The sequence below is a fragment of the Plectropomus leopardus genome, chromosome 10 (assembly GCF_008729295.1).
Source record: "Plectropomus leopardus isolate mb chromosome 10, YSFRI_Pleo_2.0, whole genome shotgun sequence".
Classification (NCBI taxonomy): Eukaryota; Metazoa; Chordata; class Actinopteri; order Perciformes; family Serranidae; genus Plectropomus; species Plectropomus leopardus.
In genome coordinates, this window is record NC_056472.1 from 28,288,240 (window position 1) to 28,300,998 (window position 12,759).

General features: G+C 37.3%; 1 protein-coding gene across 1 annotated transcript; it reads left to right on the forward strand.

The window, feature by feature from the left end:
- Positions 1-4,137: 4,137 nt before the first annotated feature.
- Positions 4,138-12,277, forward strand: ndufa10 (NADH:ubiquinone oxidoreductase subunit A10). The gene is made up of 10 exons (XM_042494795.1): positions 4,138-4,274; positions 6,185-6,353; positions 6,564-6,779; positions 6,982-7,068; positions 7,581-7,702; positions 8,817-8,896; positions 8,984-9,038; positions 9,153-9,238; positions 9,515-9,623; positions 12,075-12,277. The coding sequence occupies exons 1-10, from the start codon at positions 4,200-4,202 to the stop codon at positions 12,141-12,143; spliced, it is 1,068 nt and encodes a 355-aa protein (XP_042350729.1). The 5' UTR covers positions 4,138-4,199; the 3' UTR covers positions 12,144-12,277.
- The last annotated feature ends 482 nt before the right edge of the window (positions 12,278-12,759 follow it).

The window sequence follows — 12,759 nt, forward strand, 5'->3', positions numbered from 1 at the left end:
TACGGTTTGGGAAATATGACGATTTCGGTTAAATATTGAAAAAGAAAACACATCCTGTGTCATGTCCAACAAACACCACAAACTTTCCCCAAACTTTAACCGAGCACTTAAAGTTTCCTAAACATAACCTTAAAAAGTTAATCATGCTTTGGTTACCACAAGTGGATATGGTTGGGAAAACAAACGTTTCATAGATCAATTCCATATGAACGTAATGCAACACTGCAGGTCATTAAAAATATTTCCTTATTACATTTATAAAAATATATTAAATTTCATTTTAGGGAGACAGGGTTGCCCAGTGATCTTATCTCCCCCTCCATCCTCCAAAAAGCAGATTAACCCCACTGATGGTAACATTTTAGAATAGCTTAAAAATAAATTGAGTATGGAGGACAGAAAATGTATCAAGTATAAATAAATAGATAGATAAATAAATACAGGAAAAAATAAATAAATGCAGGGAAATAAATCATAAATATGTAAATAAACGTAAATAAATAATGAATGAATGCTAGATACACATACAAACACTGATAATTAAAGAGGACAAGAATAAACAAAAACAAATAAATAAAGGCTTTATATGTATTTCTACATTCTTGTTCACTTACATTAATTTATTTCTGTATTTCTGTGTGTATATGCTAATGAGGCAGGAGGTCCTAATTTCATTCTAAAGGTAGAAACACATTTATTTATTTATGTCCTGTTTAGTAATCATTTTAATTATTCGTGCATGTATTTAATTTTTTGCCAGTATTACTATGTAAAATATATTTCTGTATTTATTTATTTCAATATTTATTTGTTCCTGTATTTATTAATGTATGCAACTATTATGGTATTATTTTTTAATGTATTTCTCTATTTATTTATTTAATATTTATTTATTCATTTTTTTCATTCTCCGTATTTGTTGTGAGGTGTAATAAACACTGTAGCCTCTTGGGGTCCCTGCTGAGGCTTTAGTTTTCTTAGTAAAATTGCACTACATTGTCAGTCAGTCATTTTCTGTAACTGCTTGTCCTTGTAAGGAGCCAATCCCAGCTGTCATCGGGTGGAAGGTGGGGTACACCCTGGACAGTTCGCCAGGCTATTGCAGGGCTGACACATATAGACGAACAACCATACACACTCACAGTCACACCTAAGGGCAATTTAGAGTCACCAATTAACCTGAGCTGCATGTCTTTGGACTGTGGGAGGAAGCTGGAGACCCTGGAGAGAACCCATGCAGATATGGGGAGAACATGCAAGCTCCACACAGGGGGGCCCCTGCCTGGACTGAACCCCGTTCCAACAGGGATTTGAACCAGGGACCCTCTTGCTGTGAGGCAACAGTGCTAACCACAAAGCCACCGTGCCGCCCCTGCACTACATTGTGAGGATGGTTAATCTAAAACATATTATGTCTCAAAATAATCAGAAATACATGATACATGATACTCCTACATGATTCAGCATCCAAAGAGTGTGTTTATCAAAATCTACAGAGGAGTAGGAAGAGAAAAAAAGCTGGAAAACGGAGAAAGAGATGTATTGTCGGTGTGTCCTCGCTGATTTAATTGAGTTTAGATCTGCAGTTCAGTGGATTCGGTGTGAGCAGACTCGACTGTGCAGAGCTGAAACACATAGTGCTCGTACTGAATGGCCTCTGAAATATGAAGCGGTGCAGATGACTGTCAGCCATGTTTACATTGGTGGTTTCCTAGCCTACAGAGGAAACAGTCAGTGAGTCACACTTGTATGCTGACAGACTGGAGGTGTTATGTAAAGTCCTGAGAATGCAGGTGTGAACATAAAGAGCTGGTCACTGTGAGGCTAAGTGCAGTAAAAAAACAAGTCTATGACCAAATCATGAAGTGGTTATGTGAAGTCATTACTATCATCAGAGTTAGTTTACCACAATCTAACCAACAGCATCTCCCTCACATCTCTTCTCACCCTGCACCTGTCCCACACCTGTGAGTCACCTCTGTGCTGCAAAGATCTCACGTCAAGCATTGTTTCGACCTACATTATGTAAATTCCAGTCCAGATCATGAAGATTAAAAACATATTTTCATGCTGAATCAGAAGCATTTGTCTAATTACTCACTTAGATGTGATGCTGAATTATTTTAGGATGCCTATTAACCATTTAAAAACCTGTACAAATCGGCCTGATTTCTTACAGAGCAAGTAAGGAAGAAATTACCCAAAAATTAGAAAGAAAAAAAGTACAAGAAATATACCAAAAATAGCATAAATAAGGAAATAAATAAATAAAAACAAAGAAAAAGTAAAAACTAAAAAAGTAAAAAAGTAATAATAATTCTATAAAATATTTGTAAATATATAATTAAGATGGTTATAAATATAGCTTTTTGGACAATTTCCTTAGCTTTCCGAAAAAATTCTTTTCTAAATCTACTGATTTCTTGCAATTTGCAGAACACTTCTTGCCAAGTTGCTTTTTTGCCTTTTTTCCCCCACGTGTTTGAAAAAAAAAAACCAAGCCACTTTGCTCAGGGTTTGGGGGGTTCTGAACGCAGCACCAGAAAAGTCACGTCACTCCAGGGTTAACATCGTTAACTCAGGTGCAATTACATGTACATCGACGTGGTGGCAACAGAAGAAAAATCTCGTCACTTCAGGCTCCATAAAGGAGGCCATGAGGGGGCTTTAGCTCCCACACACACACACACACACACACACACACACACACACACACACACACACACACACATACACTGTGTTTGTATCCGACAGGGTTATGTGGTATAAATCCTGCTGTTCACACCATCACATGCAAAACCTCAGAGAGGTCGCTCAGTGTAATGCTATGACTGTTTACATTTCTTGTGGGAAGTCAGTCCTAAATTTTTTGTCCCATCTGTCTCATGAGCCTCATACACGCCAGGGCTCCAGCTTTAGCTGTGCCGATAAAAAAACCTGAGTGCAGCTCACAGGAGGAGCTGATTTGTATTTCTGCCGGTGGTGGAAGAAGCACTCAGATGCTACGGTATAGAAACGTTCAGCGTTATTAGCTGTTTGTCAGATTAATGCTCACTGAATTATTATTGGCTCTATGGAGTTATGGTGGACTCTTATTAATTTGCTACTGTGGAGTTTGAAAGTCACTGTGTGGACAGATTGATGTTTCTGTCTCATATTGTTTTTGCTTTATGTGTTTTTTTATTATGCTTTTTAACACTTGCTGCAACAGAAAACTGAACTGAACTGAACTATTTTAAGTAAAAGTGCTGTGTTCATAATTTTACTAAAGTAAAAGTACATAAGTATCAGCATCAAAATATAATTTAGGATTAGGTTATTTATTTAAATGTAGTCACTTTCCACAACTGATTCCTGCCTTTTTGTTTGCTTTTTTCTTTTTGCTGACAGTGACATTGCCATGAATCCTCTTTGTCTTTTATTATTATTATTTTCGGGTATTTATTTATTTATTTTATGTGTGGTCAGTTTGGGATTGACTGACATCAGTGGAGTCAGGTTTGCTTAAAACAAATTTATACTGCCACCTGCTGGTGAAAAGACAAAACACCAGGTATGATCTATTTCATCTACTGTCACAGCCCCCCCGCCCAAAAAAAATAAAATAAAATAAACTGTTGTAGTCACAGTAGACCCTCACAAGGATACTAAGGGTAAGGGTGAGGTCCATGACGCGAATCAAATTACCAGAATGAATTTCATAGTGGTTTATCATATAAAATTACATTTTAAGCAAGTGTTTACTTAATTAGGTATAAATTAAGATAATTTCCATAAATTAATAGTTGTGTCTATTTTTATTGGAATAAATTAGAGGTGATAATGTTCGAAAATAAATGCTTCTCTGTTTGTTTGAATGCAATATAAATTGGTAATTTCTTCAATAAATTGGTTTTATGGATGTAAAATTAGGCTTAAATAATCAGCAACATAATAACATAACCTATTGTCGGAGAAGTTAGGAAGCCAGGAAAATTCCCGTATAAATATGTTTTTAAGATCCAACTGAAATACTTAATTCTTGCAGTTTCATACATGTTTTGTTCATCAATGAAAATAAAATCAGGCAACGACTAGACATACTCAGGCGTAGAGACTACATTAAGCAAAGGTCCTTAGTCCCTCTGACGTGTAATTCAGTCGCCGGGTAGCGGTGATTTCTCGGGTCAGATCGGAGGGTTTTTGGAGGACGGTTAATCATGGCCCTGAGGGTGATCCGACTGGTCATCCCATCGGGAGCAGCTGCATTTAAATCTGTGAACTTTGCTCAGAAGGTACGGACAGAAAATACACGGAGTTTGACTTTAGTTTCTTCTGGAAAACGTGTCAAGTTTACAAGGACATGCTAACTTTGCTAACTAGCTTCCTAGCCGCTAGCATCACAAGCTAAACGAGCTGCAGGCTGCTGCTGTTTATCGTGTAGTTTGACAGTCGACAGATGAGAAAATAAGCTGTCAGTACATCTAACGTAATGTCTGTTGTTTTTATGGATGCATACATGACACTCAGTCAAGCACATCGATAATTGCCTTGTGTTTGTACCTTTAAGTTAAGCTAGCCAGTCTCCAGACTACCAAATGTTAAGTTTCAACCATAAATTTGCGGACTTAAGTTTCATGTTTTTCTCCTTTTTCTTTTTTAAAATTAAATTATTATTATTTTTGTATTAGTCGTTTAGTTATTCCATACATAGCTCAAGCATTTTTCCAATCCAGTTATGAAACAAATAGGAAATAGGATACTGCAAACAAAAAAAAAAAAGACAAAACCATGCAGGACAAATTATATACAGCTATTTACATATATACTGTATACTCACAACACCACCGCAGACACATGTAGAAAATGTGTCATGTCACATTGTCACTTTATATATTTCATACTTTTAACTACTGGCTTACAACTTTCCTTTTTGTTGCACATTAATAATGTTTAGATTCTTATGCCGTTTTTACATCTGTGAGCTTTTCTTTATTCATATTTAATTAATGTTGTTGTGCAAATGATAAAGAATTTGAACTGAACTGTGATTGTGGTTAAATATAATTATACTGAGTTGGTTGTTAAGTAGCAACTGGTCTACTCTCGTTGATAGGATGAGATGGACCAATAATAAATTATAGCAGTTTAAATTTAATGGAATTTATTGCACTTTTTTTGAAATGCAGTTTAGCATGTAATGATTCATGTAAAATGCAGTAATGTGCAGAATATAAAAAAGAATAAATATAATGTGGAATAATCAGTAAGGGGCATAAATACACTAGATATGTACAATACAAATGATGGACAAAAGCGGACAGTGCAGGTATAGGATGAAATAAATAGTGGTAATTGTTATAGTAGGAAACATTAAACACTTGTCATTATGATTTAATGTAACTAAACAGTATCACAAACTGCAGAATAAGCAGTAAGTTGTTGAAAAACATTGCAAAATTTCAACCTTTTTAACCAATTTTAACCAAGCTTCAAATAAACCCACTTGTTTTTTTGCCTCTTCCTACACTGTGTGCTATATTATTCTTGTCATTTTGTGCATTTTAAATTGTGCAAAATTCAAACTAAACAACTTCAAGTTGAATCAACGCATCTTTTATACTTTGAATTATAACTTTAATGAAGATATGATTTATTGCAGTAATGTTGCACTGCATTATTGTTGGCTTGGTGCACCTGGGAAACCAGCACCTTACTGCTGCTTATTGGAATTCACTGCATTATCAGTGAGCTCTGTGGCGTATGGTTTGTTGCTAACAGGGAATATCAGAATACGTTATTCAGGAGAGCATAAATAATTTGATGAAATAAGATATTTCTGCTATCAGGAGTTGCTCATTATTATTCAGGATTGACATTTCTGTTTGTACAAATCAATTCATATTGTGAGAAGCAGCATGGGAGACAAGAACTCAAAAACACTGCTGTAAACTACAGCTGGTGTTAAGAAATGCAACAGCCACCTCACTAATGTTTAAAACTACAAACCAGCACAGTGTTACAACACTAACGAAAAGAAGCTGTGTATTCTGTTGTCTTGCCTTTGTAAAGGCAGGAATACCAACTGCACCGTGTACAGACGTGTACGGACTTTGGGCAAAATGGGTTGAAGGAAATCCGTCTTTGGTTTCTGTTAACCTCATGTTATTAATTAGTCAACGGCTGTGTTTTTTTCGTCATCCAGGCAGGCGTTCACACGAGCTCCGTGAGAAGCCTACAGTACGGCTGGTGGGCCTATGCGCTGGGCGAGAGGACAACACCACGGTTTCAGCAATACAGTAAAATCATCACCTTGGATGGCAACTTGGCCTCGGGGAAAGGAGCACTGGCTCAGAAGCTGGCTGACAATCTGGGTAACTATCTCACTGGACGGATCCTTCACTGGAGTTTACACCATGAAGGTGTAACCATGAAGGTTCACTCTACACCTCCACGAGTTACTCCTCCTTTTCCTCAATACATGTAAACTTAGCCATTGACCAGATGGCTTCAGTATTTCTATGCAAAGACAAAGTCGACAGTGTCTGTGTTGAAAACAGTAACTCATATCTCTGTCTGAACAGGGATGCTCTACATGCCTGAGGCCGACACTTTCTACTTGGACAAGATGACGGGGGAGAAGGAGCCACTTTCTGTTGACTTTAACGGCATGTGCAGCTTGGAGAAGTTCTACACGGACCCCAAAGCTGCTGACGGAAACAGCTACAGACTGCAGCTGTGGATGTACACCATGAGGCTGCTTCAGTACGCTGACGCCCTCGAACACCTGCTCACCACAGGTATCACGACTGCATTGTCCTGCACTCAGCCAAGTGTCCTGTCAGGTCATTTACAGGGCAAACAGCCAAAACTGTGTTTGTAATTGTCATATGCAGTTATACAATTCATTTTGGGATATCGGATTGATTTCAGTAGCAGACATTGGTGTATGTGTGACTGGAGTTATAGCGTATTTAATCATGCTGATATTCTGTGTTTAAGGTCAAGGAGTGATCCTGGAGCGTTCTCCCTTCAGTGACATGGTCTTCCTAGAGGCCATGGCCAAAGAGGGATACATCAGGAAGGAGTGTGAGTATTCATTGTCACTAACAACAAAGATGCCAGCAGATGTTCTTGATTAAACCATTGCTTCATGCACATTTTTACCAATAAATTTCCACAACTTTTCCACAAATTTGAGGCAGATTTTCAACACTATACAATCCCTGAAACAACCATTGATACTCCTTATTGGTTCTTTTTCATTACTAATATAAACAGCTTTTTAAAATATCTGTTACCTATGTTTTGTCTAGTTGTATTTTTTAAGAAAACATGCCTTTGAAACCAACGGCGGCATGTTTTCTGTAAAAATCTCCAAAATGACACTGTATATCACAGTGAAACACAAGTGGATATTCCAATATTTGACGGTCCTTGAACACATCATGTGTTAATGTACAGGTTTGTGAAAAAAAAAGTATTGACAGGGATTTCTCAAGTCTGTTTTCAGATGTAAAATTTAGTCATGATTTGTGGTGCACAAACAAACGTGGTCGACAGATTTCACATTACTCACAGAAATGTCCCGCGGCTTGCAGGTGTGCACCACTACAACGAGATTAAAGGCATCAGCCTCTGTGAGTTCCTGCCTCCACACCTCGTCATCTACATCGATGTGGCAGCTGAGGAGGTGCAGAAGAAGCTGAAACAGAGCGGCAAGGTATTCAGACGCAGTCACTGACACCACAGGATGTTGTCATCTCTGCAGGAAACTGTAATTATGTCAAAACATTTCAGTTTCACTCATTAACTTTCAATAGAGATCGCAACATTGAGTTGTCAATCGGAAAATTAAAACCTCAGAGGATCGGATACACGGATTAACATTAAATGTTTCCAGTATTCCGGGGTAGATGCGAGCATTGTTAATATGAATACTATATTTTTTACGTATTCAAATCTAAGAGTATTTAAAAAAATAGCCTACAGAGATGTCAATTTAAGCGACTAGTTAGTCACATTTTTTTAGTAGTAGTAATAAATATATAGTGTGTATATATATATATACTGGAGAACTGTTTGTTTGTTGCCAGCTGACAGTGAATTAATTCTTACAGTTAAAGGCGCTGCAGTATCTGTTAAACTGTCTACTAAAGCTTCATAGCAAAAAACATCAACACTTCCAGCCTTAGACAAGCAGGGTCCTTCATAATAAAAGCATAATGGGTCCCACTTTGATTAATTTAATTAGAACAATACTTTTTAAAATTTGATTAGAAAAGTACTTTATTTAACTTCATTATAACCGTATTTTCTGAAGTGTTATTTTAACAGTTGTAAACTTTATTATTCGACAGTAGCTACTTTACTTAAATTTATGGTACTTTAATTTTAGTGTAACTGCAGTTCATTTAGCACTTTTTTTTATTTTAGTAACATCAGTTTAAAGGACATTTAAATATATCAGGATAATATTTTAAAGCCATATCACCCAGCCCTAATGAGAAGGAGGAACCTTTACACAAAATAAACACATTGTAGAGTGATGGATTGTTTTCTGTCTTGGAGAGATCTATTAAATGTGCTCTGTCTCTATTAGCCCGGTTAGCTCTTATAGGTGCCCACCTTCTGCTAACAGCTCACCAGCTCTCCTCCCAGTGACAAAGCATAAAGACACCTAAAAGACGCGATAAAATTTAGTGGCCACAGAGTAACTCTTTGTGGCCACGGGCCATGAGGCCATAGTGAATGTCGAACCCTGGTATAAAGTGGGATAGTGCAAAGGTGTGTGTTTTCGATAACCATTAATCCAAATGTAATCTCTTTACTCCCAGTCCTATCTTCAGAATGTGCCCCTGACATATCTGAAGGGCATCGAGAACAGCTACAAGAAATCTTTCCTCCCTGAAATCAGGTGAGTATTTTATCTTATGCAGAACAAATGTCACACTATACATGAATCACACTCAGTTCACATGACTGTGTATGTTCTTTCCTTTAGTAAAACATCTGAACTGCTTGCTTATGATGCAACTCAAGCTCAAGATGTTGAAAAGGTAAGATTACAGTAGACAGGAGCAAGCTGCATTTTATTTCAGATGTTGTTTTGATCCCTAAAGATATATTCATTATTTAGCATAGACAGCTTATTGATGGTGTGCTGTCCACAGGTGGCAGAGGATATCGAGTATTTGAAGTTTGAGAAGGGGCCGTGGCTGGAGCAGGATGATGTCACCTACCACCACATGAGGATGCTGTGAGTTCTTGATTAATGTCACAGGTTCCCACATTTAAATGCAAATTACACAGAGGAAGATCTGCACCAGGTGAAGTCAGATTCTCAGCCTCCGTTTGTCACTCTCATTATGGATAAATATGCAAAGCACCTGAAACGAATCACGCGGATAACTTAAAATGCAGATTCATCCTGATTGCCTTTTATATGCTGTACTCTGCTCATACATCAGCATTCATCAAACTTTCATGTGAGCTGATTTTTTTTTTTTTTGCTCTTTTTGTCTGTGTTTTACAGCGTGGAAGACAAACAGAGGGTGGCCACCCTGACCCACATACCCAAGTTTCTTCCAGAAATAACCATCGGAGCACACGACTACGATGAAAAATACTATGCCTACAGATCGGTACGTAGAGACGAGATGCTCAGTCTTACAGTCTGACCTTTAACTCTGCTGCACGTCTTTACCATTCTCACTCTCCACCTTGTATCTGTCTATATGCACACCGTATATTTATACAAGGAACCTCATTCCTGGCTTTTATTTTAGTCTCTTTGGTGTCGTCATCTAATAAGACTACTGGTTTAAATTTAAAGCAAGTCGAGTTTATGCAGAACAATTCAGCAACCAGGCTATTCAGAGAACTATTTTTTAGCGATATAAAGGTCAGCATGAGAGTGCTAGCAAATTCTTTGTTTATTTTATCTGTAGAAATCATCACACATGCATTTTTTTGTGGCAGGCTGCCACAATTAAAATTTTCTAGCGCTACTGAAATGTATATACTGTTAAGTTATCATTGCAACACACTCTCGGAGCTCTGAGCATACTGTTGTCACAAACTGAGCAGTAGATCACAAATTGCAGTCAAAGTGAAATGTTCATTGTGTCCGGTCTAAAAGTTTGAATTCACTCACTCTGCTTCTCCTCTCATCCACTGATCTGATCAGTTCTGACCAGAGCAACTGATCAGTTATCCACGCCGCAACTCAAACAGCTGCCAAGGGATAAAACAACTCATGATGACTTTTGCCGCTCAGGGCTGCCAAAACGTCCAAATTTAGAGACAAAAAAAGACAAAAAAAGAAGAAGTTTTTTTTGCTGATGAAAATACCACCATTGTCATGTAATAAAAAAATAAATATTGTTATCGACTGCAGACAGACAATACTTATTATTTTACAATATCCAAATTCTAAGATCTAGCCATATCACAACATCAATATAAAATCAATATATTGCCTATCCCTATCGGACATTCACAAATATAGCTGCACTGTATCGTATAAGCTTATATCGACCTGTTTACTGCCTCTAATTCACAACAAACAAGTTAAAAAAAAAAAGATCAGAAAAGCACCAATCAATTTTTAAAAGAGGTCGTTCTGCCTTTATGCTGATGCCGCAGATCAGCTGGAACGGGATGTTCCAGCTGATCATTAGGGATTAATGAGACGCTGGCTGCTGTTGACTGGTAACATTAATTAGCGTTGATGCAGGAGTATGACTTGCCCTTTTCTTTTATGTTTTGTCATTATCTGAGGATAATTCACATTATCTTGCGACGAGCACTTTATTGAAAATCACATTGAGGAGCCCTGCCTTTGTCTCAGGCCCTTTGCCACGTGAAACTCATGCAGCGCCGGCAGCGTGATGGAACTAATTTCCTTCCGCTGAAATATCGAACGACTCGCGGTTACAAGAAGGCAAATGCCAGATGTGGAATATTCTACAGGGCTTTTGGTATCATCAGTCTTGCAGGGAAACATTTGGATATGACCTTTTCTGTTTATTGACTGGAGACTTTTTTGTCCCCCCTTGCTGCAAAAATCAGGCTGCGTAATGCTACAGGAGGCTGTGACCTGACATTTAGTTCTTAGCTCGGATCTCAGTGGAGAGAATGAGAACTGTGACACGTGGTGGCGTAATCTCCCTCAGCACACTTGAGTTGACAAAGAAAATACATGGATAGATGTTTGCAACACTGATGTATTACAGCTTCAATTAAATTTATGAAAAAATCGTTGTTTTTTGCACTCAAAAAACCTGAAGGTGTTCTAATTGTAACAAGTAAAGGGTTGATTTTTGTTTGTTTTTTGCTTGCATGATTTAACCCTTAAAAACCTGGGGAGGTTAGTTTGATTTATTTCAAAAACATGAGAATAAGGCAGTTAGCAACTTAAGAAGAAATGACTCAAAATTTCGAAATAAATTAGTACAAATACAAGAAAATGATCTGAGAATTACCAAAAAGGAAAATGACCTGAAAAAACTGCTGAAAATTACAATAACTCTGTAAAATAGTTTTAAATAAATAGTTATGATAATTAGAAGTGTAGTTCTCTGGAAATTTTCCTCTAGTTTTTAGTTTTTTTTAACCTTATTACCTGCATTTTGAGGGACGTTACCTATCTATTTGCTCATTAGCTTTTTTTCTCATGGTTTTGAAAGTAATCAAACGAATTTGCTTAATTTCAAAGGTTTAAATGCTTGCGAAAGGTGTCTGAAAGCAGCACAAGAAAAGTGATGTTGATCCAGGTTTAAAAGGGTTCCCTGATTAATCAGTTATCAAAACTGAGGATTTTTCTGCTAATCACATTCACAACCCTCCTGCATTACTTTTAAATTAAATATATTTATATTCAGTGTTAAAAGTATCAAATTTAACTCTGCAGGCAACCCACTTATCTTGATTAGATGCTTTCAGCGGTTTCAATTAGGACAAGTGAATTTGAAACACTAAATTATACTAATGCATCAGGAAAAAAAGTCATTTTTCAACAAGCTGTTTTGTACATGACTTTGTTTTAATGTTTAGCTCTTTGGTTTAATTGTCAATTTGTTTTGTCCTTGTAGCTCCCTGGGAAGAAGTACGCTCCCGGTTATAACGAAGATGTCGGGGACAAATACATCTGGCTGAAGTGATTGAGTTCAAATTTCGTCACTAATTCAAACTGAGCGAAGTCTGGACCACTCGTCCGTTATTGATCCAATTATCTCCTGTTGTACATCTTAAATAATATGTATGTATTAAAAGAATAAATTTTGAATCTACAAAATGTCTTTCTTTCTGACTCTGCATGCTGAGCAGGATGGAAAGATTTTTATGCATTTGTGACTGGGAAACAGCTTAAACTAGAACTCAGAGACAGAGGTCGACCAATATTGATTTTTCGGGGCCGATACCGATTATTAGTACATAATGAGACCGATAACCGATATGCATTTTCTTTTTTTAAAAGATTAGTTTTTGGGCTTTTTATGCCTTTGTTCAATGGGACAGTTTAAGTGTGAAAGGGGGGAGAGAGAGAGGTGATGACATGCAGCAAAGGGTCAAGACTGGAATCGAACCTGCGGCCGCTGCAGCAAGGACACAGCCTCCATACATGGGGCACCCACTCCATCCACTGAGCCACCGGGTAAACCCCACATATGCATTTACAATAAAACATGAAAATATTTCTGCTGAAATTTAAAATTTGGAGTATAACAAACTCCAACACAAAACTTTGTTTGAATGCCTTTAGCAAATGTTTAATGA